At 41.7% G+C, this 27713-nt stretch overlaps 2 protein-coding genes across 3 annotated transcripts; one reads left to right on the top strand and one right to left on the bottom strand.

Moving 5' to 3' along the window:
* Positions 1 to 1745: 1745 nt before the first annotated feature.
* trappc3 (trafficking protein particle complex subunit 3) lies at positions 1746 to 9078 on the bottom strand. Its single transcript, XM_085262674.1, has 5 exons — positions 8899 to 9078; positions 8010 to 8107; positions 5087 to 5186; positions 3476 to 3658; positions 1746 to 2353 (listed from the first exon to the last, which is right to left on the bottom strand). Exons 1-5 carry the CDS (start codon positions 8938 to 8940, stop codon positions 2234 to 2236), a joined length of 543 nt encoding a protein of 180 aa, XP_085118800.1. The 5' UTR covers positions 8941 to 9078; the 3' UTR covers positions 1746 to 2233.
* A 575-nt stretch (positions 9079 to 9653) lies between these two features.
* smap2 (small ArfGAP2) lies at positions 9654 to 27696 on the top strand. 2 transcript variants are annotated; one of them, XM_085262619.1, is made up of 9 exons: positions 9654 to 10098; positions 21048 to 21181; positions 22347 to 22511; positions 22663 to 22722; positions 23402 to 23459; positions 23695 to 23852; positions 23946 to 24126; positions 24228 to 24667; positions 24746 to 27696. In XM_085262619.1, exons 1-9 carry the CDS (start codon positions 9993 to 9995, stop codon positions 24869 to 24871), a joined length of 1428 nt encoding a protein of 475 aa, XP_085118745.1. In that variant the 5' UTR covers positions 9654 to 9992; the 3' UTR covers positions 24872 to 27696. The 2 variants fall into 2 exon arrangements, with proteins under 2 accessions (XP_085118745.1, XP_085118744.1); XM_085262618.1 differs by having other exon boundaries at positions 9656 to 10098; positions 24225 to 24667.
* Positions 27697 to 27713: the final 17 nt, after the last annotated feature.

Raw genomic sequence — 27713 nt, 5'->3', positions numbered from 1 at the left:
TGCATGTTAGGAAGCATCGTAGACTGTTTGAAACTATGAGACAGAAAGAAGGGGAATAAATATGAATAGCATCTTCAAAGTAGTTCCTCGTGGCTCGATGAGTCTTAAGTGCCTCAAACAACTCTTTTTTTCTCTCTCTCTCCCTCCCTCTCTCTTCTGTGACACCATCTGCAGTCCTGCAGAGGGAATAGAAATCCCAGATGCTCAGGTTATAAGCAGAGCGCTAGTTAGTCTTCATACTTTCTTGCTTAATGGGTAAAACTGTGAAAACAATCAACACAAAGCTCTCACCAAGAGCCGAGAAACAGTTGACTGTTTGCATGATCGGTCCTTCTAGAAAGCATTAACACCGACGCGAGAGTGCTGCGGCGGTAATAAATTCATCCTCGCTTTGGGCTCCGTGACCAGCATGTGTGTATGCATTTGTCAAGGTAAATTCCTGTAAGCATATGGCAGAGGGATACCGGTTTTCACAAGTACACAAACCCAGCTGTCTATGCATCCCTCAGGTCCAGCTCCAAACCTGCCAAGTCATTTACATTAAGCTTCTGCACACAACCACCCAAAAAATAGATTTCCTGAAATACTCTACATCCAACATCCACATGACAGGCCTACAGGGTGCATAGATACGCGCGCGTAATGTGTTGAGTGCTCGCCTAATGGCCTGCCGAGTTTATTGTTGGCCCTTGTGGTGCCTCCGCTTTCCATTCTTTATCCTTTTAAATGAGCGCTACCCCAGACGGGAGTAGGCAGATGCTTCAGACAATGCATAATAATGAGAAATCCCTCCCTAATACATCTTATAAAGTACAGAGTTGACTGTATGTTGTCAATGTTTCTCTCATCTCGAGCCAGATCAAAGCTATTAGCACCATCTGAAAAAAATAGAGCCTTATTATTTACGTTTTCTTGCAGATCCGGCCAGTACTCCCACAAGTAAGGGAATGTACACCCCCACACCGCAATATATCCATCTTTGGCAGGAAAAAAAAAAGTACATCGTTTAAACCACATGCCCGCAGAGGAAAGCTAATGTACACAGCAACCTCTTGTGGCTGTTTGGAGAATTGACCTCAAGTCAACAGAATTTGTCATGGGTTCATGTAATAGCACTAGTAGCTATAAAATAAGAATGTGTAGGGCCTCGAGGTTTCCAGCAGTTAATGGCTGACAGATTTCTCCAAAAGGAAATCCCTATCTGACAATCTCAATCTCTAAGTGCTTTCAGCAGACTCGTGAGTTTGGTACTCTTGCTGTTCTGTTACACAATAAAAAAATGAATAAAAATGAGGAATTAAGAAAATATTGCTAATGTTCTCATTGTAGCCAGACCAATTTTTTTTCTTCCTTTCAAATGTGGAACCACAGATAGATTGTGTGTGTGCATGTGCTACATCTCATGAATGGCCGCCTGTGTTTTAAGTTATTGATGAGGTGTGCAGCAGGTCTGACTGAGAGGTTCTGTTCATTACTTGTAAGGGAGCTATTCACAGGTGTGACAGCCCCAACTGGTGACTTTTCTGCACCCATGCAAATTGCTTCTATGGGCCCTGAACAAACATAAGAGAGAAATTAAGGTCGGTTATTGTTTGCCTTTGCAGAACAGCTCCAAAGAAATAACTTCCACAGTACACTGAAACATTTAGTGTGTTTGTGTAAGAAAGAGCTTGGTTTAAAGTGTTCAAGGTCCCCAAGCAGGCATGTTAGAAGGTTTCAAATCTCATAAATGGATGAGAAAAGCATCGCATCAAATATGTCACTTTTACTGAACATCATCATAAATTAACATGCCAAATAATTGGCAGCAATAAAGTGTGATTTCATTAAAAACAAAGAAGATAGACCAAAAAAGACCAAAAAAAACCAAACAAACCAAAAAAAAAGAAAAACTTGGCATAAGACTTACTCGCCTTGTGCCGATCAAAAATAAACGAAACACTTTATTCATGAGAAAAAGATGTCAACGAGAGTCTTTAAACATGGGTTAGTAACAAATAAATGGTCAAACTGAAGCTACGAGTCGATTCAGGTATTTTTAGTGAATCATCCATCAGCCTCTTATGCTCACATCGACTCGTAGAGATGTTATGTTGCCAGAAAAGTAACCATCCTGTTAAAGTTGAGCATGCGGTCTGATGGTGTGAATCGTGTTCATCTTTTAAAGTGTGAAAGTGTTCTGTGTTTAAATCAGTCCTCCCTCTGTGGGATGCAGGTGATCTCTGCGTTTCCATCACTCGTCTCCCGCAGGCAGGTTTTCTTCAATCCTCTTAATGAACTTCATGCGGATTTCTGTCACACTGTCCCCTCTCAGAGTGTCCTGGGCAAATTTCACATCCACCGCCATCTGGACCTAAACCACATTCATAAAGATTTTGTTTTAAAAAAAACAAAAAGGAAGACAGACTTTTATCCTCATTTGTTCATTTTCCACTATTAAAGTTGTGGTCAGAAGTTGTATCTCATCATGGGCATGAATGTTCATCAGGTTTTATGTCCACAGCAAGTTTTACATTGTCATAGATTGACAAGGTGCTGACCAGGAAAGAAGCACCTGCTCCAAAATCAAGCAGCTTTCGGAAGAAAAGTATAATGTGAGATAAGACAAAGTTTGAGCTATGTGGCCACAATGACAAGAGATGTGTTAGGCTTTCAAATCTAAGAGCACGGCGCCTACTCAAGTATGGTGTTGGCAGCAAAAAAAAAGGAGCATCATGCACGAGTGAAGGAGGACAACTATCTCAAAATTTTTCTATTTCACCTAGAATCAAAATCTTGACTGTTGAAGGCTGGACACAGCTGGGTGTTCAACAAGACAATGATCCCAAACACACAACAAAACTGGTGTTGGAATGGATAAAGCTGGCCAACATTAACATTCTGAAAACTTCCCAAAACTCCACCCTGGGGGGGCTGTAGCTCAGGAGGTAGAGCAGGTCACCTACTGATCGGAAGGTTGGTGGTTCAATTCCTGGCTCCTCCAGTCTGCATGTCAAGTATCCTTGGGCAAGATACTAACCGATGCATCCATCGGAGTATGAATGTGTGTGAATGTAGTTAGAAAGCACTACTTGTAGAGAAAGTGCTCGTGAGAATGGGTGTGATTGGGTGAATGTGGCTTGTTGTATACAGCGCTTTGAGTACTTTGGGAGAGTAGAAAAGCGCTATATAAGAATCAGTCCATTTACCCTATTGGAAATTTGTGGACTACACTTAAAAACCAGGTCTGTGCCAGAAAACCAACCAATTTAAATAAACTCTACCAATGTATTTATATATGTATTTGTTTGAGCCTGTGTGGATTAGAGGAAATCCAAAATAAAATTGGTAGTAGACATCATTAAAGATGTATGCCATCATTTTACGGCATAAACTAAATGTAACTGTGCACTGGAACCATATCACCATTGTTTCTTTATATTTTTCCATACATCCTATACACGCGGCACCTTAAAACTTCTGAGGTTTATCTTACCATCTCCAGGGCTCCTCTGAGGACGCCGCACAGAAGGTTGGAGTAGATGAGTGTGCTGTGGTTATCTGGCAACTCCACAAAGTCTACCAGTGGATTATTCTCGAGGATAAGGGAAAACTCATCTCCTGCAGGGCTCCAGTTGGTCACGCTTGGGGTGATTCCTAGGTACATTTTAAAAGCAACCTAATGAAGACCCCAATATTAACAACAGAGGAGAAAAAGGGAAAAAAAACATTAATCATTTACAAATATTTTCTGATAAAGTCATCAGTTTTTTTGGCTTTTGTTCTTCTTTATCACTTTTTCATAGAGGGAACGGCAGGCTTTCTCATTTTCTGACAAATAAAATTTCAATGGCGCAAACAAAATCCCAGTTGCACGCTCCAATTCCAACATTAAGCTGGCCTGGGCAGATTTGCACTCATATGTAAAATGTTTGCTGTCCTTATTCCAGTTTTTAAACATCACTAGCCACAGAATAATAATGAAAATATGATCCACAGCTGTAGAAAATCTGTTGTGACCACATAACAGACCTCTTCTCCATCTATTTAACTGAAGAATTGCTGAGGTGATTTCAGAGTTTAGCTAGAGGTCACGAGATATCCTGAAGCAGTCATTCACTGCACCTTCCAAACCGCTGTCCCATAGTGGTCCTCCATTTACAGAGCTGACCTCTCTCTTCATGACCACGAGCCAGGTCCCTGAGCTGGAGTGTTGTTACATCTGTGGAATGACTCCCTTTGCACGCAGATGTAACACCTCGAAAGCAACTGAAGAGGCTCAACGTGCCCGAGAGCCGCCTTCCTGGTCTGTCTGTGTCCTTTTGTCACAAGGAAGTCATATGGAAAAACTGACAGCCAGGTGACTTAGTATAAAACCAGACTCAGTTATGCAGCCCTGTTGCCAAAGCTGAACAGAGACCCATTTTGTTAACTTCCAGCTATTTTAACAACTATGCATGATTCACATTTGAAAATAATTCTTATTTTTCTTATACTGGGCCTTGGTAAAGCACATCACTACATCTACTACACGAACAATAAACAAATAAATAAATTGTTCCTTTTAAGGCCTGTAACCTTCTAATTGGCTGCCGCTCACTACCAGAAAGTTTGAATAGCAGGTGGGTGTGGTTTCTGTGCTCACAGCCAGTATTTAGAGCCTTTGGTTCATAGGGATTACTCTTAACTTGTTACTTTGGCCATGACAAATGTGAGCGTCTATGATAGCAACAGCAAATATGTTAGAGAAAATAAGGAAAAGCTTAACAGGTTCTCTTTCAAAATAAAAGTCCAAAGATGGCAAACCAGAGATGTTTCACTGAATTTGCATCACATTTCACATCGGATCATTTCTACACACTCACACGAATGTGATTTTAGCATAAAGTTTAGAAATATGCTTCATTCTGTGTTTTGAGCTTTTCTTGTCTACTTACCCCTTACCCTTATCCTGACACTCTTTCACCCATCCTGTGTTAGGGTGTTTTATTAGAAATGTTCCCTCTAATCTGTCCCTTCTGTCCCTTCCTCCCTCTCCTATTTCCCTCTGTCTATCTTGGGAGAAGTCCATGGTCATGCTCTGATTGGCCTGGAACCTTCCAGTTACCTTAGCAATGACATCGGCTGTTTCTCGGAAATCCTGACACCTGCCGATGCTTGAGCGTGCCAGGAAGTCCTCGATCAGACGCACACCAATGTTATAACCCCTGTGGAAGTCAGAACGTCAGAGAGAGAGAGAGAGAAGTGGGTAAGAGACAAAGTCATGTTTTCTTTTTATATTAAAGGAAAAGTAGTTGGGGGGAAATGACAGGCTAACCTGCGGCAAACTGTAAAGCCAAGGCAGACAGCTTCAAATCCTTCAAAATATTTTTGGTTCATATACTTGCCAAATAATGACATTTCTGATTAAAGAGTCCAGACAACTTAACCTAACAGCAGAGTCTGAAGCCAATGGATGCATCCCAATCCTAACATGGTCCGTCTCTAACCAGCTGGATGGCATCTGGCAGATTGGGCAGTGCAGATTCACTGCCTTCTAAGGCCAGGTAAGACGAGCCCCGTCCTGACAGCTCAGGGTTACCGCACAGCCAGAGAAACAAAGTACATCCAGTCCAAAGGTCTGTCAGCATGACAGGATAATTTAAATTTCTTAAGTTAGAAACCAATCATTTTGTCTTAATCTTATTCTGGGGCGATCGTGGCTCAAGAGTTGGGAGTTCGCCTTGTAATCGGAAGGTTGCCGGTTCGAGCCCCGGCTTGGACAGTCTTGGTCGTTGTGTCCTTGGGCAAGACACTTCACCCGTTGCCTACTGGTGGTGGTCAGAGGGCCCGGTGGCGCCAGTGTCCGGCAGCCTCGCCTCTGTCAGTGCGCCCCAGGGTGGCTGTGGCTACAATGTAGCTTGCCATCACCAGTGTGTGAATGTATGTGTGAATGGGTGGATGACTGGATGTGTAAAGCGCTTTGGGGTCCTTAGGGACTAGTAAAGCGCTATATAAATACAGGCCATTTACCATTTATTCTGGGGGAGTACTGTCTCCTGCTTGGCATTCCTAAGATTCTTCTGTCTTAATATTAAATATTTGCTTCTTCAAAAGACCCCATCCAAAGAACTTACAAGAGGAGAAGCAGCAGTGTAAGAAATGAAATCCGATAAGACTACGTCTTTGCTCCATTTTGTGTCAAGCTATGTTATGAACTGAAAATAGGAAAACGCTTAAAGAGTATAATGAAGCTGTCAGCTATAAAGAGTCACCCAAGAGGCTTCAAAAATCCCAAAGGATGCATGATTGAGAGCATCCACTGAAAACCACAGGCTCAACATATGCGAGACAGAAGAACTGAACTTTGTTACAGATAAATACTCATGTACAGAATACTCGGCAATACCTTGTCATCAGCATTGTACTTCCTGTGATACGTTCAAAATTATGTATGATGTTATAAATTGTGTGTTTATTGCATTATGGCTTTGTGATGCACACCTGCACATCATAACAGTTATGTAGTGAGTTTCAGCGGCTTGGAATTATCTACCAGAAGAGCCAGGTTTATGTTTCTTAATGTATCAAATTAAACAGGCTGAATGATAGCACATACTTAATGGTACATAGATGAACTTATTAACTATAAATTAAACAAAGGGTGCCTTTGTTTTGACCTCAGATCATCAGATTGAGATGATCTGAGGTTTGGGACATGGTACTTAATCCTGCTGGAAAAAACCATCAGAAGATGGATACACTACACATTACTACATCACCAGCTTGATGCCGGACTGATCCATGCCTTCATGTTATTTAATAGCTTATCAAGCTTTTACGAGCTTAAAAGTCAGTTTTCTGTGTCACAAAAGTGGCTCTCTTTTTACCTAGCTAAATCACCGTGGTAACTTATGCTGAAGACCTGACCAGGTTATGTTCCAATTTTCAGTTTAAAATAAGCTGGATGGACCATGTTCGCACAGGTTTTTTAATTTGGTGCCAAATCTCTTTTACATTGCTGGAATTGCAGCTACCAGAACAAAACACATTCATTTCACTTTCCTCTGCTGACAAAGTAAAATGATTTCCACATCTCCTTTGTTAGGCTACAGAACAGAAACCTTTAATGTTTAAATGGAACTAGTTCAAAGATTCAAAGCTCAAATGTGCCGCAGTCACCTTTAAAATAAATAGCAGCACATGGAACTGTTTATTTACCGCTGTGTGAAATAAATCCCAAGATTAATGTTCTTCAGTAGCATTCTCTTTGTGACAATGGTGCATTTTACTGGTATATTTTTAATCACCATTTTATGATCATTATCTGAGGATCTGTCTCTTATTGCAGTAGGTGATACTCACTTTGTGTGAAAGAAGAGTCACATGACCTGTAAAATCACTATTTTTATGTAATCATTCACATAGCAGAGCAGAAACCCAGCTTAACAGAAAGGTGGTAAAAAGCACTGTGGTGGCTATTTTCGGTGACTGGGGCTTTCGACTGTGTCAAGCCAGCTAACACAGAAAAAGCGCTGTGCTTTTGAACTTCTGCTGCTGTATCCCAGTGTTTGACACACCGTGTATTCACAGATGCTCTTCTACATACCTTGGTGGGAACAAGTGCTTATTTGAGTTACTGTTGCCTCCCTAACAGCTTGAGACAGGATAACCTAAATGAACTGAGGTGTGATTGGCTGATTAGGAATTTGTGTTGAAGGGCAGCAAATAGGTGTACCTCATAAAGTACCTAGTTACTGTTTAAGTGATGGAAAAGTTTACCTTCTGTGTTTCTAATTAAGTAATGCTTTTTTTGTTTCACACAGCAAGTGCATTTAACAGTATTTACACAATTTTCAACCGACAGCTGGGTGTGAGCCCCAAAAGAGGATTTGGCAAGACTCGAGCTAAATTCAAAGTTTGTTATTCAAATGGTCACAAATTGAAGCACTGATGTCTGTCGGTTGTGCTTTAAAAAAAATGCCTTTGCTGTATGTGGAGCAAATGGTTCGTTCAAAGACAGGAAAAATCCTGCTTGAAAGAGTACTCACATCTTATCCAGCTGTTTATTGACCTCCTCATCATTCTCATAGTCTTTACAAAGCTGGGTGACCAGGGCCCCATAAGTCAGTGTGAACAACTCCGAGTTCTAAAAAACAAAAACAAAAAACCAACAGAAACCACACAGATCACGTTATGTTTGCCACACACAAATCTGGACAAATGACAACCTTTTTACCAGCAAGAAAAGCCTATATAAAAAATTTTAAGTTAAATAATAATTTGGGGATGGGATATTTTTGAACATCTAGAAGTTAAACAGATCGTCCCAGGGCAGCTCCTAGAATTGAACTAACGTTTGATGCCAGCTTAGGATTGAATAACGTTTCATTAATATGTGGCACATTTTTCTATTGCTGATCTTTCAGTTTTCACACCAAACTTTAAAAGCTATACAGATCTAATGCTATGACCATAAAATAACTGTTAAGATTATAGCCACAGCTGACATGAATGACCTGTCACGGCACAGGAGCTACGATACCTGCTTGGAAAATAGTGTTTTAGCGTCGTTTTTAGAAAGGTATATTACAGTTTTAGTCAGCTCAGTTAATAAATTGCAAATTCATATACGTTCAACTGAAAAATCCTTTAAGAAATAGCTTTTAAATGTGTTTTTGTGTTTTGTTGTCATAGCTTAGCTTGTAGCTCCACTTCCTGTCAAAGCCAAACCCGGCATTAAGCAACAGTGAAATAAATGTTAAACAGGTACAAATATACCTCTTGTACCTAGCCACACGTGCAAGATAAACATGCATAATTTGGCGAGTAGCTCAGCTCAGAGACATGAGTGAGTTGTTAATTTAGCCTTACAGCCACGGTTAGCATCCTGCTAGCTAAGCTTGCTATGTTGCCTTTAATCCTGTGGGAGTCGCCTACCATCTTCTTGCTGTCTGTTGCCCGGTTGGCTTGTCTGGACATTGTGACGGGTGTTACGGGCTTACACAGGTGGTGCACTCGATATTAATCCTTTATTTATTTGATTCGGGCTAAGCAGTTATTTCCGTAATCGCCTGTTTAAGTCGCTCTCGCTGTATCAAGCGTCATGAGATAGAAACATGAACTTCCGGTCTTACTTAAAAGTAAAAGCTTTATTGCGGGAAATTCGCGAGTAAACCATTGAAACTAAAGAAAACGGTGCAATGAGGAATAAAAAGCCTTTAAAATTACACTCTGTTGTTGCCGATATTTAGACAAATGTAGCCTCTTATGTATAACACCAGATAATACACTTTATTTTGAAAGAAACCCATTTTTTCCTACAGTTTTAGGGGTGTGTTTGACGCAGTTTTTGTTCAGCTGCTTATCTTACCGCCCTCTGGCGTCTTGGAGGGGAACCGAGGACCGCAAATTCTTGGTCTCAACAAAATCTTCCCATAATTGACCACACGATGGCGATATGGGCAATATATTGATAAATTGGGAGTTTTAAAAGCCTGCTTTATAAAATTGTAAGATTCCTTGACAAATAATTTAAACCTATAGTCGTTAAAAAAGTTTTTTCTCAATAAGTGTAGTGATTACTCTTGCTCATAACATAACTTTTAACTCTACAGATATTGTCCGTGTGTGAAAGAGAGAGAAAGTGAGGTAGAGGGAGAGGAAGAGAGAGGGAGAGGGAGAGAGAAAGACGGAGGAAGGGGGTTCACACACACAGAGAGAATATAGTAGTGATAGGTAACAGATGTGCTTCAAAGTCAGCATCACATTTTAAATCTCAGACATCACATGGCATCCTCTTCGTCCTGATTGGGGGTATTTTCACCTCGAATAAGCCGCATGCTGGTTGGTTGAAAGGCAATCATCCCATCGTCGTGAAGCAAACTCTGCGCTCCACGGCGAGGAAGAGGAAGAAGAGGGACGGCGGAGCAGATCGCCCGTGCTCACACTTTCCTTTTTTTTTTTTTGTTAAGGGCTCGTTTGGCAATAGCCGGCACAGACCGCAGGAACTGTTGTGTTGGTGGTGGAGGAGGATGATGACGGGCAAATCTGTGAAAGACGTTGACAGATACCAGGCTGTCCTCAACTCTTTACTGGCGCTGGAGGAGAACAAATACTGCGCTGACTGTGAATCGAAAGGTAGGTGATTTCCATCAGGGTCATGTTTCCCCGGGTTTTGTGCCCGAGGCGCGCGCCCGGCGCTTGAATCGACCCTCTTTGATCGTTTACTACGCTGGAAAAAAAAAATGCTGCACTGCATTCATCATCCCTCGGCCAATTGCATTGTACTATGGTGCAAAGACGTGGAGCCACATCCTTACACGGCTGGAGCATGGCATGCAGTTACATCATGCCAAGCTACCTCAAGTAATAGGATCTAAAAAGGGTTTAAAGGGTGAGAACTGCGTGGCGGGATGAAGTGAGAAAATGCGCTCATTAGTGAAAATGACTCCAGCTATCGCCGCTCAGAGATGGAGTTGAAGGCACCTGTGCTGACTTTGAGTCACCCTGAACACACTGTTCTTGCAGACTGGGAGCAGGCAGTGAAACCCAACTCTTAACAAAGAGGCACTGCAATGTTCTTACAACACTGAGCTGCAATTCTCAGTGATTACCTATATAGCAAGGAGACTTATTGAGTTGCTTGATTGTAGTGGAGCCAGGCTGTCTTTTTATACACTGAATCACCATAATCAGACTGTCAGGTGTTCTGTGTGTTCATTTGTGTGTTGCCTCAAGGAGGCCTTGAACCTTTATTTTTGCCATAGGGGTGGGTAAACACTGGTGTTTTGGTCGCAAATACACTCAGTCAGAGTCTTGAGTCAACAAACAGACTATTCAAAGGTTGCTCTTTATTTGGTTTTCGGATGAGCCATCAACAAGTTGATGAGGCCGTGGGGCTGTTTCCTTATGTTAGTTAAAAAGCTCTTGCATATTTTTCTGGAAAAGGAATGTTTTTGTTTACATGCATGTTGTGTGGGCCTTGTGGGTGGATTCTGTAGAGCATACAGCCGGTGTTGGGCTTATCGAGATCAACATCACTGACTCTAAATGTTTGAAAGGAAGCGCTGTGTGTACACAAATCACTGTAACGCAGGAGGACACCCTTGGTAAATACAAACTTTGAGAATGATATGTGTAGACAGACCCCAGTTTAAAATGGGAGTATTCACTATATATGCGAAAGTTACTGACCACTTGGCAAACATTAAAGGCAACCATCAGAAGATGGGCACACTGGGGTCATAAAGGGATGGACATGCTCAGGAACAGCACTCTAGTAGGCTGTGGTGATTTAAACGATGCTTAGTTGGTATGAAAATATTCCCCACGCAGGATGGATCCATGCTTTCATGTTGTTTCTAGCAAACTCTGACCCTAACATCCAAATATTGCAGTAGAGATCTCGATTCATCAGACTGGGCAACATTTTTACGTCTTCTGTTGTCCATGTGTGGTGAGCTTGTATGAATTGTAGCCTCAGTTTCCTGTTCTCAGCTGACAGGATTTACACCCAGTATGATCTTCTGTGGTTTGAAGTACATTTGCTTCAAAGTTTGTTGTGCCTTCAGAGATGCTGTTCTGTATACCTTGGTTGTAACGAGTGATTCTTTGTGTTTCAACATTAAATCTGTCTGGCCATTCTCCTCAAACCTCCAACATCAACAAGGTATTTTCAGGCAGAGAATTTATGGTCAATCTTCTGTTTACAAGGGGCAACCAATCAGATTTGGCTTGTCTCAGACATAGGAAGATCTAAATGAAGATAAATAAGGATTATTCTGAACTCTGATTCATGCAAAGCTACTTTAGCAGAGTCCAAGACTAAAAACACAGACTTAGTAGTGAGCATATTAGTATCCTTTTTTTTATAATAATACCGAATTCTATGCAAAGTTTTGCCTTAATAAAAAAATCTAACATCTATAGGCTAAACTGTATAGTCAGCTAAGTCTATACAAGTTCAAGTGTGTAATTAAAGCTTTAGAAAAAATCAGTTCCAGCTGTCAAGTCAGTACAGCACATCATCTGTCCTGGGAGGATGTTAATACTGTATCTAATTTGTGATAGACATTTTTTTCCTTTTAAAACACATTTGTACATTACTTTAGTAAGATGACATGTGACCACAAGGTCTTAGTTGTATTTAAACTGAATAAGTCACCAGATCTATGAATACAACAACGCAGGGTTTTGTTAATGTTCCTATTGCCTTTGGGTGCTCTTTTAAACAAGATATTTAGAAGTGATGCTGTTCGCCTTCAGGCAAACACACTCGTGACTTCTCAGTGGACAGTTTGAAAACAGCACAGTATGATTGGGCTCCTGCAGCTTATTTACATACTGTTTGAAGGCGCAGACTTCAGAAGCACAGAGAATAAATGATACCTTAGAAGATTATATTTGCATATGTGATGCTAATACGATGCTAATTTTATGACTTTTTACTCCCAAATCAGGCACATGTGGAGAGAGAAAGGGTATTTAAGTTAGCTACACAAGTTTGATTACTACTACGTTTCTCCTTTTTCTTGCATATTAAAATCATGGTCACAAAGGCTCTCTTGGTGTGAACTCTTTAGATTTTCAATGTAAGAGCTCGACATCCCTGCCAACCACACCCACACACACGAACAAAAACATGTTTTCTGTCAAGATTTCACACATTACAAAATCTTTGTACAATTTGCTAAAAGGGTGTCCACACAGGAAGGCTCTTGCAGCAATGTGACGAGCAGTGACCGTGGGATGACAGTAAAAATTTGAATTGTGGTCACAACAGGAAAAATAACCACTGGCGAGTAAGGGAATTAACCACCAATGGGTTTAAAGAAAATGACTGACATGTGACTGTGTGATTCATGAGTACACCCTGGACAGGTTGCCAGATCTTATTATTTTTGATTTTTAAAATATAATGTTTTGTTCCAAAATAAAAAATTTTCCAGTAAATATGAATACAGTTTTAAAGAACAGCAAATATTATTTTGTTATAAAAAGCTTTTATTTTGAAAGGTTACAAAGTCCTGGCTGACTCTGTGATCTGAGCTGATGCTCAGAGAGTGTTTTTTACCTCTTTGCTGAGTAGTGCATTTCTCAAAACTGTAAGTACAGAGTCCAGACTACACACTCGAGTCGTGCACAGCCGCACAAGTGCACACCTCAAGCACATTAGTGCCCTCCCCTGCCCTCTCTCTCTTATCAGGTTTTCTTTTTTATTTTTGGCCATATGGCTCGTGATGGGGTTTGGTCTAATCTTGTTTGCACCTGATTGCCGTTGCACGTTCATCACCTACCTCTCTCCCTCCCTCTCTCAGGATGATCAGAGAGGAAGTGGTGTGGTGTATGGAGCCAAGAACGTGTTTATTCCAGCGAATGCAAACACACAACAGCAGCACTCTCAGACATTCCCCTGTCTATTATATACTGCGCCGCTTAACAATATCTCTTTCTCCGACTGTAGATTACTGCCTGTGCGCCGCAAACTTCCTGTCTCTGTCTGTTTCTCTGGGCTGAATGACTTTGTGTGCTATTTGTTTATTTATTTCTACCACTTCCTCATAAAGTCACACCCCTCCAGTAAATCCTTAATACTGCCAGGAAATAATAAAGAGACAGGGGGAGAGGCAGAGGGTTAGGCAGGGTGCATAATGTAGTCAACACTTCAACCTCTGGCTTCAGTCTCAAGGGGCTGTGTACATGTGCGTGCATGTGTGTGCATGTGTGTTTGAATGAGCATAAAAGCATGTCTCCCTTATTGTCTCTATTGTACTTGTGTTTACTCATGCTGGGCCCTGGTTGCTGTGGTGATATCACCTGATGATGCCAGGCTGTCTACCTCTACCATGAGCTCTCAGTCCCCTCCTCCCCTCGGACCCTTTTTAATCTCATCCAATGAGAAGTCAGCAGAGATTTCCATTCAGAGAAGAAGGTTATTGGACGTGTGTGTCGGTGTGTGTTTGTTTGCGCGTGTGTCCTTGGCTGGCACAAAGTACAGAGCCTCAGTACCAGAGAGAGGGTGGCACCGTGCTACATTGCTGTGCGCACAACTCTCTAATACACAGCGATGGCCAGATTAAGCTGCAAAGGGCTTTGGGACAAATAAGCTGCTGGGTCCCTTTTTAACAACCCTGATCCTGCTTTTACACCTGCAAATCGTATCACTGCGCAGGAGGACACACGCGTCTCGTGCTAGTGACAGCGTGACAGGATGTAAACATTAAGGGAGTCCTTCCTCAGCTGAGCTGTAATGTTGTCAGCTGCATGCTTCCTTACCAAGAAAAGGACTCATACCAGAAACTGCTCACCGTAGTGTTTTGGAGTAAATGGGTCACGATTTCTGGAAAAAGATGCTACTGTTGAGTTAGTAAGCAGTTTTTAACCATGTATTTCCATTATAATGAAAAGAAGGCACAGCTAACATCACCAAAACTAGTTAACTTTATTAACACAGAATATCAAAACAGAGGAAAAACCCATACATTTGCTTTTGGTGTGAACTATCCCTTTAAGAATGCTGAATATGTAAGCGCCAGCTTAGCAATCGCTAAGCAATAGTGGGAAGGAAAAAGTGTCGTTTTAGCAGGAAGAAACCTCCGGCACAACCAGGCTCAAGGAGCTGCAGCCATCTGCCATGACTGGCTGGGGGTGAGAGGATGGAGACACAGGACAAAAGATACACTGTGGAGGAGAGCCAGAGATTAATGATTAAATGCAAAGTGGTGTATAAACACAGAACGAGTGAAAAGAAAATCAGTCTGAGGCTGAGCTGGGCTCTTAGAGAGTTCTTGTACATTGAAACTTTGGCCATTTTTAACATGAGCACTGACCACTGTAACAATTTATAGGATAAAACATAAAGATATTGCCCCTCCGTAAGACTATCCTAAACACGACTTTTCTCGTGGCCCCTGAGTTGCCCGTTTGGACTGATTGGTGATTCAGCCTTATACAACCATGTAGGAAAAACACACAAAAGTATAATAAGGTCACACGTCAGTCTGCTGGGGTTTTTTATCTGTGAATTGGCCGCACAGGAAGCAGACAAAATGTCAGGAGCAGCTTAAAGAGAGCAGTTATTAAAAACCTAAAAATCATATAGCTGTGAGCTCCTCAAAGGTAAGTTATGTCACATGAATTGTGCTGTTACTGTTTCACCGGGTGATAAATTGGTTCTAAGGATGCGTTTTAGTTCTATAGATAGTGGTTATCTTAGTGTAGGGGATTGCTCTAATAGCTAAGCAAATAACACAGATGACTACTCAGCACAATAACCTTATAACATTTCAGGGGATAAAAACAATATGTGGGCAATAAGATTAAAAAAGACATAAAAGCAGGACTAAAAATTTGGACTACCTTACTCATCTTTTTATATGTAACACTGTTCGACCTCAATTACTCACCTGCAGGATCACAGTCATGATGTTTGCATGGTAACACAGATGGTGGGTGTGCCTTTTGTAAATTATCAATAGGTTCCATCTGCTTGGTTCAGATTGGGTCACTGGGTGGCTCCAGGGTATCTGGATTGGTTTAGATGCTAATGGGCTAGAGAGTAAGGGACAAAGGGGTGTATGCATGAGCGTGTGTTTTGTGTGGCGGCGGAGCAGGGCATGGGATCCGCTGATGGCTGAGATGCTCCGTGGGATTAACTGGGTACATGCAGAGAGCACCATTTATCCTTGTGGGATGTAGGCTAATGGACCATATGTACCTGCTCATGAACAAGTGTGTATGTGTGTGAGAGTCGGTGGACCAGTGTATTTGTGTAACGTGTGCACCTGTGTGTTTGTAACTGTAAGGATTCAGACAGGGTTTTTAACAGAGATGTGTTTAAGATGAGAAGTTAATGACTAAGTCGCCAGAAATGGTATGGAAAAGCATTCAAATACGTGTGTGTAAATGACAGCGAAGTTCATTACAGATCTCTGTGTGCGCTCTCTGCTCGTCATACCCCCGTTACACCCCAGCAGGACGTCTAAAGTCCACCATTTGATGACTATAAAAATCCCCTCCTGCTTGTCTCTGTTTTTGGCTCTCGCTGTGGCTCTGCCTTCTCCACCCCTAATGTGCTTCAGCCTGCGTGTTTCACAACCATGACCACAGCCATTTTTTTTATTTAATTATTTATTTAGTTTTGCCAGGGTGATTCATCAGTTGTCTCTGCTTTTGGATGCTTTTCCGTGTAAAAACTGAGAAAGGGACTTATTAGTCAGACCTGGAGAATTTAATTAGACCTTTAAATGATGTTGGCATTTGCTCTTTTGATCACATCAAGAAAAGAGGACATGTATTCACTGCTGCTGGTGAACGGTGGAGCAGTCTACACTCACTGTGATGCCAGCCACAAAGAAAAAGTGATTCATAGGGATCGTTGGTTCAATCTTTTCTTCCCTTTTTAGACATCTCCTCCACCTACTTCCTTGTATATCTGTTCAAAGCACCTGTAGGTGTGCAGTGCTGCCGGACAGACGCACTGCATATGGGTTCTTACTCAAGCATAGCATTGATTGGAACAAGAGAAGGCTGCTTCTCTGTGGTGTGCAGGTGTGATCTGCCTTAAATGTAGCCTTCATCTGTGTGCTCTTTCTGCTCCCCCGGCTCACCGGATCAGCGCACTCGGGTGCACACCTGAGGACCATGACTCCAAACATTCATAATACCCAGCTGGAAGCAGATTAAATCTTCGCATGAGGGGAGAAAAATAACAGGCAGTGTATGGAAAAAGGACTCTGAAGCCATGCTAGCAGCTCAGTTGAACTGTATAACAGCGCTTTTAGCTAAGTGCTAACGTCAAGATGCTAACAGTGACGGTGCTGATTTTTACTGGGTATGTTTATCGGTTTAGCATGTAAAGGCTGATTTGGACTTTTGTGGTGAATCTTTGTAGAGCCTATGACCTACATACAGTGGCTTGCAAACGTATTCGGCCCCCTTGAACTTTTCCACATTTTGTCACATTACAGCCACAAACATGAATCAGTTTTATCGGAATTCCACATGAAAGACCAACACAAAGTGGTGTACACGTGAGAAGTGGAACAAAAATCATACATGATTCCAAACATTTTTTACAAATAAATAACTGAAAAGTGGGGTGTGCGTGATTATTCAGCCCCCTGAGTCAATACCTTGTAGAACCACCTTTTGCTGCAATTACAGCTGCCAGTCTTTTAGGGTATGTCACTACCAGCTTTGCACATCTAGAGACTGAAATCCTTGCCCATTCTTCTTTGCAAAAGGCCAACTTTGTGCGGTGCATGACTAATAGTTGCCCTATGGACAGATTCCCCCACCTGAGCTGTAGATCTCTGCAGCTCGTCCAGAGTCACCATGGGCCTCTTGGCTGCATTTCTGATTAGCGCTCTCCTTGTTCGGCCTGTGAGTTTAGGTGGACGGCCTTGTCTTGGTAGGTTTACAGTTGTGCCATACTCCTTTCATTTCTGAATGATGGCTTGAACAGTGCTCCGTGGGACGTTCAAGGCTTGGGAAATCTTTCTGTAGCCTAAGCCTGCTTCAAATTTCTCAATAACTTTATCCCTGACCTGTCTGGTGTCTAGATCCAATCGAGAATCTGTGGCAAGATCTGAAAACTGCTGTTCACAAACGCTGTCCATCTAATCTGACTGAGCTGGAGCTGTTTTGCAAAGAAGAATGGGCAAGGATTTCAGTCTCTAGATGTGCAAAGCTGGTAGAGACATACCCTAAAAGACTGGCAGCTGTAATTGCAGCAAAAGGTGGTTCTACAAAGTATTGACTCAGAGGGCTGAGTAATTACGCACACCCCACTTTGCAGTTATTTATTTGTAAAAAATGTTTGGAATCATGTATGATTTTCGTTCCACTTCTCACGTGTACACCACTTTGTATTGGTCTGTCACGTGGAATTCCAATAAAATTGATTCATGTTTGTGGCTGTAATGTGACAAAATGTGGAAAAGTTCAAGGGGGCCGAATACTTTTGCAAGCCACTGTAAGTGGCCAACACTGTTACTAGTATTCATGCTTGTGCATGGTGCATTATGTGTTATTAATTATTTTGAATGCTGTACCAGCCATGACAGAAACATATTTCTCCGTTCCCTCATGTCCACTCCAGTAGTTTGTTACGGCGTTTGTTACATCTTAGGGTTTCAGAGGGGTGTGCGGTTTTGAGTTGTGTTACAGTGTAACACAGAAGTAAGCGAGGACAAGTGTTCCCTAATTGACAATAAATAGAAATTACAGCTGAATTTTAGTGTAATTCCGTTAATCAAGAAAGAAAAGGTGTGAGGTTGTTCACTGTCAATTACTAGTGGACATGCATGCTCCAGTCACATAGGTGGCTGGCTACCTCCCTTAAGCAGGGGTTGGGAATTAATTTTCCCAAGGGGCGACATGAGAAACTGGGACTGTTGTAAAGGGCCACACCAATAAACTTCTTCTTTTGGCTGCTCAAAGTGGGTTCTGTTTACTAAGGACCCACCAACTTTGAGTTACTTGAACAGAATATTGTCATTTTACACATTATGACTTCCTGATCAAACCTGACTAATTTATCAATGTTTACATTGCATATCATCCAGGTAAGTAAATCCCCAAAAGTTGATTCTGTTCATCTGGACGTAGCGTTTTCAGCGGGAGAAACGTTTGGTCACTCATCCAAGTGACTTCTTCAGTCTCAGCTGACTGCAGGTTTCCCCAATCTTATAAACCGTACATTTGCAAAATCACTGAAACCAGCCCACTGAAGGAACAATGGGCTGGGAGGGCACCTTCATCATAATTATGCAAATTCTCATGACCATTGATCAACAACCACTGATCAAAGCTCATTGATCAAAGACAATTGATCCATGGCCGTGAGTACCATTCACAGAGTTGGGGAATGGCTGGAATCACAGCATTGTAAGATGGCGAAAGATGTAACCTTAGGCCCCCTCCTCGATTCAGAGATGGTCTTTCCCTTTTCGTATGACTCTGCGCTCACACCAGCGTTCCTCCCTGTCCAGGATGTGTACATCCTTATCATTGAAAGAGTGTCCACTGGCCTGTAGGTGTCTATAAGATTGGGGAAACCTGCAGTCAGCTGAGACTGAAGAAGTCACTTGGATGAGTGATGAAACGTTTCTCCCACTGAAAACGCTACATCCAGATGACAGAATCAACTTTTGGGGATTTACATTGCATAGTTTGTCTACCAGACGGCACTCTACAGCTTCCCTGCTGGCAACATAACAACCAAACAACCATCCGAGGAGAGTCAGACAAACGAGGCCAAATGAGTAAACAAAGAGTTACACGTAACAGATGTTAGGGAAATCTATGTTTTGTGTGTCTAAAGGGACAAAATACAAACGTATAGTGGTTGGGCTCTGCCTGTTAAAGCAAAGTTAAGCTATTGTAACGCATGCCATAATTTCGAAGACATTTCAGCTAAAAGCACAGACATCAGCCTCATAATGATGACTGAGAAGAGGTCAGGTCAGCTATGATTCATCTTCTGAACATCAGGAGCACCTAAACTATGTTTCATGACAGCTGATCTAATTGTTATTATAGACTCGCCTATTTTTTTGTAGAGACATCAGTCAAAACTGTGCATTGCTATAAAAAAAAAAAAGGAGAAACTTTTCAATATGCAAATGGAAAAAGCATTCCCACAAATCGCAGAAAACATGAGGGCAGAAAATAAACAGAAAGGAAGAAATGGAACTGGTGTGAAAGAGATATAAGCAGACAAAGGAGAACATGAGGGAGGCAGCCGTAGTGAGAAAGATAAGAAATGGCGGCTAGAGCACAGAGGGAGCATTAGAATAAGAGATGAGAAGGACAAACTAATTCCAGTGTTCAGGGACTTCAACACTATTGACAGCGTCTCTGTCTTTCTCTGTGTCTGTGTCGGCGTGTACAGTGGCTAAGCAGGCTTTGCAGAGTAATTCTACTATTATTAGCCAGTAGACAGCTAATGCTGCAGCTAGACAGTGAGGAAGACCAGTGCACATGGTGTTTTTTGCATTTGTGATTCGCAGTTTAAAAAGATGGAGAAAACTGAAAACTAACTCTTAATAGTGCAAACAGAATTCTAGTAGGATTCAAGAAGGAGCCTATTCATTGCAGTGTTTTTCTCAGAGGAAAAGAGGAAGGCGCTGCATGTTTTTCCCTTCTCAAACTCGACTTCCCCTTTCATTTGCATAGAATGGCCTTTTCTTAAGCTCTGCACAATGCCTTTATCTGCCAGAAGAGGAGAAATCCAAATCGAAAAGCTGCTCTTCCCCCTAGTGGCGTGAAGGCCACAGTGCACAGACCTGTGGCAGCAGGGTTGCAGGGACTCACAGCAGAGATGGTTTGGAGAAGTGGAGGCAGAGAGTCGCAGAAAGAGATGGAGGCAAGGAAAGAGGAGGAGGGAGATATGGTAAAGATGTAAGAACAGCACAAATATTATCTTTGAAGCTGAGTGCAGTCCCCAAAGAGGATGGTTGCATATCTTGAGCAAAAATAAATAAATAACGATCTCATCTATGATGTTTTTATTTCTTTTATGTTCTGAATATAGAAGAAAGATTTGCAAGCATGCTTTTAAGCTAAAACATATGCAGCATAAGCAATAAACAGGTCTCCACAAAATCTGAGTGGATCCATACGTTTGGCTCAGATCACAGTGCTCCCACACACACAGGCTCTTGATCAAATGAGTAATCATCCCTGCAGGTATCCAGGCCCTGAGTGTGTGTGATTGCTTGTGTGTGTGAGGTGCGTGTTTGTGGGACTTTGTACTCCTCCTCTCGCCTCTCAGTTATGTAGGCTAACTCTCGTATTGGATCCTGTTATGTGTTAGGCCACCGCATGACTTACACAGGATTAGATGTGCTCCCTGCTGAGTTCAGACTCATAATTGAGGTTTCAGACTTGTCTCTTTATAATTGGTCTAAAATTAATTGTTTTTTTCCCTCATGTTTCTCTAGTCTACTCACTTAGCCCTCTTTCTTGTTTAACCTAAATCTCTTTTATACGTTTAGCTTGGCTTATCACCACCTCCTTGCATCGCTCCTCTGCGAAGACTCTCTCCTCTCCTCTAAATTTCATTCCCCCCGTTGCTCTTCCAGGTCCACGATGGGCATCCTGGAATTTGGGCATCTTCATCTGTATCCGCTGTGCTGGTATCCATCGAAACCTGGGGGTTCACATCTCCAAGGTCAAGTCTGTCAACCTGGATCAGTGGACGCAGGAGCAAGTCCAGGTCAGTGGTCTTCACTATGAAAGTTTCATAACCACTAAAAAACCCAAAAGCTTTTAAATATTGGGTTAAATATTTTGAACTGTCCCTGATTATTAAACGCTATAAATGTTGGCTTTCTTATTTGTTTTTTGGTTGTCTGTTTGTTTTTAAGTTTCTCTAATTAGCTTAACTGACACTAGCCTGGCTCAAATTTCCTTGTATGGTCATTTCAGACTAGAAGGTGGCTTACAAGGCATGGGTTCTGTTTGTGGAAGCCAAGTGAGGGGCATCCAATCAGAAGAAGGTTGTCTATTAAGGAGTGGCACATTAAAGAGACAGCTTATTTCAGATAGAGGATAAACTAAGGGGATGTATTATGACCCAGTAAAACATGTGTAATGGGGGGCGGGGCGGGGGGCGGTATACTGTGGATATAATCCAAATCACAATCAATCAATTAGCTTAGCATAAGATCGAGAAAAACCACTACTGTTCACTTTTAAACTGGTTACTTAAAAGTTGAAGTAAATAAGATTATTGTGTTAATCAGTGAGTTTGTTTTAAAATGGTCAGACATGTTTGGCTGACTCTGTTTTGAGTCTTTATGGTAAAGCAACACAAATGAAATGTGCTGGTTATATCTTTAGATTTTTAAGTTAAATTTTAAAATAGGTGGTATTGTTCATTGCATAAGACTGTTAACAAGAAAACACCTGTTTTCCCAAAATTCTAAGCTGTTGCTTCTTTTGTGAAAATCTTTCAGAAAGTAAAACCTTTAAATAAAATAGATTTCCATGCAATATAGAGATGGATAGAAAATAAACAACAATATAATTTTTTGTAATTTAGTAATTTTATTCTATGTATATATGCTTATTTTATCTGGTAGTTGGTATTTTCACATACAGTATAACTGACGATTTTCCACCTCCGAGTAGCCTCTTTCTCTTTAGTATGCAGCTCATCTCGTCTGGTCTGATAGACAAGACAGTCAGCGTGATGTTTCTCAGTGTGAGGGGATTTCTTTGGTCAGCACTTTTTCTTTAGTTCTCTACAGCTCTCACTGTAAGAATCCTGCTTTTTCATATAACCGCACTTTAACAAGGACACCTTGGATATTGCATTTGAACATTACTAGATTTCTTTGCAATGTGTCAGTTTTTTTGTTCTCCGTTGGTATCCCCAGTGTGTTCAAGAGATGGGAAATGCCAAGGCCAAACGGCTCTACGAGGCTTTTTTACCCGAGTGCTTCCAGCGTCCCGAGACAGACCAGGCTGCCGAGATCTTTATTAGGGACAAATACGAAAAGAAGAAATACATGGATAAAGTCATTGACATCCAGATGCTCAGGGTGAGTCCACACAAACAGATCCACGTGTTTGTTCTTGTGTCTCCAGCAGAATCTGCAGAACAGGTTTGGAGAGTGAATTTCTCTTACTTTCCTGCTACCCTCGACCAACCTTGAGTGTCGTCAAACAAAACCACTTCTTTTCTTTGTGCAGAAAGAAAAGAGTTGTGACAACATCCCAAAGGAGCCAGTTGTATTTGAGAAGATGAAATTGGTAGGTGCATCATTCCATGTTCATATCATAGACCAGAGATTCCATTCTGGCCTTTGTTATCTTGGTTTTGTTTATTATATTGTTAAGTTGCTAAATTGATTTAAAAAAAAAAATCAAGAGGCAACCAAAGTCTAATGCAGTAGTAGTCAATCGTCGCAACCACACTCCCTGTCTTCAAGCCTGAACAACATTTTTAAAAAAAGGTCCAAAGCTAACCCCCAACCGGTTGCCAGAGATGGTTGCCCCTCCCTGAGCCTGGTTCTACCAGAGGTTTCTTCCTGTTAAAAGGGAGTTTTTCCTTGTCTGATTTTTGGGGTTTTCTCTGTATTTTTGTAAACTCTGTACCTTACAAAACAAAACAACTTGAGTCAACTGTTGTGATTTGATGCTATATAAATAAAATTGAATTGAAGTGATATAAACATTTTAGCATCTGGACAGATGATGCATATTGTAGATCATTCTTGTTAAACTTAATTATCAAATACAGGTCATCCCTGTATTTGAAAAGGCGTCAACAAAAGGCAGAGAAAAGCTGGTAACTTTTATTGTGGTGACTTGAATGGAACAGTCATTTTATACCACTAGTGAGTGTGAAGAGTAAAAGAATCGGCAGACAGACTCATTCGCCAGTGCAGAATTGTTGCATTAATTACACTGATTTTCTCTGTTGTGACAGAAAAAGGACGTCAGCCCAAAGACAGATTCCCAGTCTGTCACAGACCTGCTTGGACTAGGTATTCTGCCTTATGCACCTGCACGCATGCGCTTACACTAACACAGAGTCCAAAAAATTTGCACACCAGGAAACTGCTGTCTTAATATAGAACTGCTTTATGTTGCAAGTCTGCACCTAAAAAGCAAATAAACATGCCAGGCATCTATTTTAGGACAGAAAGCTGAATCTTAATTAGATGAGCTGCTTTGAACGTGGATACCTGAAACGGTTGTTATCATCATTACCTCTATTAGATGCCCCAGCTCCAAGCCCTGTGGTGTCTAATGGTGGAGGATGTGTTCCAGACAGTAATGAGAGCCCAGTGGTGTCTAACGCAGCCCTTGCACACTCTGCCCTGGATCTCTTCAGCTCCCTTGCAGCCCCCTCCCCTGCTTCCTCTACAAAAAGCACGGTAGTAGACAACACACTGTACATGCTATAAGCTGCTGAGTTTTTATTTGCGTACATTCAGACAGACTTTCATCTTTGCCTTGTGTCTGTCCAGTCTGTTTCCAGCACCATGCCTCAGAGCAGAGTGACTGCCTCAGTGCCTGAGAATCTGAGCTTGTTCTTAGACGCAGCACCCAAAGCAGAGGAGGGCACTGTCAAGAAACTATCCAAGGACTCCATTCTTTCCCTGTACGCCTCCACTCCCTCGGTACATGCCAGCAGTATGGCTGCACATGGTAAGAGTTTATAAGATTTCTGTCAGATGTGGTCCAGATCTGGATGTTGACACGGTGATAGTCTGCTCATCGTTATTGGTGTCTGTGATTGCTCTCAGCAGGCTTGTACATGAACCAAATGGGATATCCAACACACCCGTATGGTCCATACCATTCTTTAGCCCAGGCGGGGGGAATGGGAGGCACTATGATGACATCACAGATGGCCATGATGGGGCAGCAACAGAGCGGGGTGATGGCAGTGCCACAAAACAGCATGATTGGAATTCAGCAGAACTGCATGATGGGGCAGCAGAATGGCTTAATGGGCGCTCAGGGTGTCACGGCTCAGCCTAGCGGCGTTGTGCCGTCGCCCTACATGACAGGAATGATGGGACAGCAGCAAACTGGAATGATGGTACAGCAGCAGAACAGCATTATAGGACAGCAACAAAGTGGGATGATGGGGCAGCAGCAGCAGGTTGGGGGTTTGCCCGCATTACCCCAGCAGCAGACTTATGGAGTCCAGCAAGCCCAGCAGCTACAGTGGAACATCAGTCAGGTGTGTGTTTGTTTTTTGGGGTTTTGAAAGTTGTGAGAGGAGTGGATCCGTTGCTAAAGTTCATTTTGTGCCCTTCAGATGACTCAGCACATGGCCGGCATGAATCTTTACAACACCAGCGGTATGATGGGATACAGTGGTCAACAAATGGGAGGTTCAGCAGCTCCAAGTTCGGCACACATGACAGCGCACGTGTGGAAATGAGCTTGTCTATCTGAGATTCGATGGAGCGCCAACGACCCACAAAAGGAGAAGAGAAACGACGTGGATCAGACTCTCCATTAAACATTTTCTGATGCAAGGGAGGAGGAGGAGGAGACTGAGGTGGAGAAGAAGAAGAAGGTTTGAGAAACCACTACTACCTCTCTCTCTCCTCTCTGGCCGCGCTTCCTCTTGCCGTCTCATGCATAGCCATGTTCTGCAGATTTCCATGTTTGCCTTCAGGACCTTTTCATATGACGACTACGACAAGGCGGTTCTGAGGCCACTGGTTAGGACTCCAGAGCTTTCTTTCTGCCCAGCCTTTATGAGAGAGAGCTTGTGTGCAGAAACATTATGAGGGTATCAAGCAGCTGCAGAATTGCACTGTTTCATATTTAATCAGATGGCACTGGGGTTGGCATTGGGGTTAGCCTAGCTTTAAAAGCTCAAATAGACCGAGATATATAATCTGGCAACCTAAATAGGTGGCTCATACTTTACGCCCTACATTACCAGTATTTACCCAACTGATGGGGCGACATTTAGTGATGATATATACAGTGGCCCTGAGAGGTCAAACACACTGCTGCCTAATAAAACACCAGCAAAAATGAAAAATGGTGCAAAATCACACAAAAAATAATTGAAGTTCAATAAAACCCAATGGAAATGGAAAGAAAAACACTGGAGAAGCTAACAGAAAAAAACCAAACAAAACACAACAAAAATGTTTTTGGCTAACAGCTAACAGTAAACGGCTAACAGCAACCATGTACCTACAGTGTCCATTGTGTTTTGTCAGAATTTTTTTTTCTATGTCCGTTATGTTTTAATCAACTTCTGTGGTGCTTTTGCAAAATGTTAATGTTTTGCTGGTGTTTTCTACAGTTGCAGTGCATGTGACCTCTCAGGGCCACCGTAGACATAGCTACATTTTAACAGCAGCCATATTTGCAAAGTGTAGCAGCTACAACTTTATTCAGCCAATTTCAAGTTCGAGATTTAGAGCTTTTCAAAAGTATATTTTCACATAAGTGAGATGAGCTGCTGCTAATTCACTTAATAATCATTAAAAAATATAAAAGCTAGGCTAGCCTAATAGTCCCTTCATGCTGCATGCAGAAGACAAATACGCATAACCATTTTTAGCCACATATATCTAGAAATTCTACTCATCTAACAATATTTAATTCAAGCAACAAATCCTACCTACACAGCCCGTAATATTGATGTCTTCATCTGAATATCTAGAGGGCTTCTTTTAGAATCTTTAATCTTCAAATGTCAAAAGTCCAAAACCATATTTTGGGAGACCAAAGATCAACACTAGCTTTACTGTAAGTGGACAGTATTCCTGTATGCTTTTTCCTGTTCAACCACTTAACTAGTGATTAATAGAAAAAAAAAACAGCAATTCAGCAGTCCAGCATCACTGTCTTCACTGTGCTGTTCTTTCACCAAGGGTAGGACACTTAAAAAAATAAAAAATAAAAAAAGAAGAAGAAAGAAATAATTTTGCATGCAGTGTCATCAGCGCCCGCACACCTCCAGTTAAGAATCTGCCTGGTGCATTAGTGGCCTCAAATAACGTTGAATGTCTGTAAATAGGAGGTGAACAGAGAAGTGGGAGTAGAAACGGAAAACTTCAAGGTGAAGGTCAGCCGGGTTTCAGATGTTTCCACTGAATTGCATGAAAAGAATGTGTATCTAACTCTGATTGTATGTACTGTACTGTATGTTTGTTAAGATTTGCGAATGTGTCTCTCTGAATGTTTCTCCCTCTGACAAAGTCTTTGATAAAGACTGACAAAAAAACAATAAAAAAAATGGGTAAAACATGTGCTCTGAATGTGATCTCGGTTGACTCGTTTGATCGCGCGCACTTGTGTTTCGATGTGTTTTTGTTTTTTATATATTCCTCGTCTAGAAACGTGCACCTTGTGTCTCTCGAACGTCTGTGCTCGATGGCATCCTGTGGGTTTCCAGTTTTGCTGTAACGGCCTCACCTTTACGTTGGGGGCAAACAGTGAGCTGTTGTTTTGTTTTTTTCTTTTTGAGAGGGGATGAGAGTATTCAACAAGCTGGCCAAACCACATCGTGAAGCATAAAGCGATTGTACATCCGCAATCTGTCACATCTGTTTTAGCTGATGCTTGTACGCTTCTCCCACACAAACCATCTCTGTGCCCCGATTTCTCTTAAAAGTGTTGCTAAATCTGCCTTTTCTGATGAATGCTTATGGAAATGCTGTGTTTCTGTTATTTTAATTTTATTTGACACTTGTGTTAAGCTGGTAAGATGCTGCTTTTAATGTGAGTGGCAGCAACATAGGAGGTGCCTATGTGCAGCATATAAGGACTTATTTCACAACAGTGTGACAGCAGCAGTCACCTTCTCCACTGAGAGCAACATTTATATAAGAGAGAGCACATCCAGCACAGCAACAGCAAATCTGTCAGTCAACAAAAGCTTCTGGAAAGGCAATGCAAGTCCACCTCTGTGGACGCTAAGGCCTCACCTGAGCTTTTCCATTTGTGATCAGGCTACTTTTTTTTTTTGGTCCAATATTTTTTCAGTGAAATAAAAACGAATAAAGGAATGTAACTTTGTACGTACTTGTCGATCAAGATACTGTATATTTTAATTCTTTATCAGAATATCGCTGTATATTATGTTTCTTAAACAACATGTTCTGTATATTAGTTTTTCTTTTCCACATGCTTTGCCCCACTTTACACAATTTCAATAAAATTTAACAATGTATATGTGACATATGATAATTGTCCCCGTGAAAACATGCAAATAAATATTGTTTTCGTTAAATTTTATGTTGTTTTGTTTGTTG

The sequence above is a fragment of the Mchenga conophoros genome, linkage group LG22, assembly GCF_057382185.1.
Source record: "Mchenga conophoros isolate Kocher_MC1m ecotype Shallow Benthic linkage group LG22, M_conophoros_male_GT1.1, whole genome shotgun sequence".
In the NCBI taxonomy this organism is placed as follows: Eukaryota; Metazoa; Chordata; class Actinopteri; order Cichliformes; family Cichlidae; genus Mchenga; species Mchenga conophoros.
The sequence above is the reverse complement of the archived record's forward strand: the minus strand, read 5'-3'. Positions and strand labels throughout refer to the sequence as shown.

Coding starts and splice junctions, on each gene's coding strand:
- smap2 (XM_085262618.1), top strand. CDS start 9,993: ATGATGACGGGCAAATCTGTGAAAGACGTTGACAGATACCAGGCTGTC. Junction 23,460..23,694: donor CACAGACCTGCTTGGACTAG/GTATTCTGCCTT, acceptor TACCTCTATTAG/ATGCCCCAGCTCCAAGCCCT. Junction 23,853..23,945: donor CTTCCTCTACAAAAAGCACG/GTAGTAGACAAC, acceptor GTGTCTGTCCAG/TCTGTTTCCAGCACCATGCC.
- trappc3 (XM_085262674.1), bottom strand. CDS start 8,940: ATGTCCAGACAAGCCAACCGGGCAACAGACAGCAAGAAGATG. Junction 5,187..8,009: donor AATAAACAGCTGGATAAGAT/GTGAGTACTCTT, acceptor TGACTTCCACAG/GGGTTATAACATTGGTGTGC. Junction 2,354..3,475: donor TCAGAGGAGCCCTGGAGATG/GTAAGATAAACC, acceptor AATGTGGTTTAG/GTCCAGATGGCGGTGGATGT.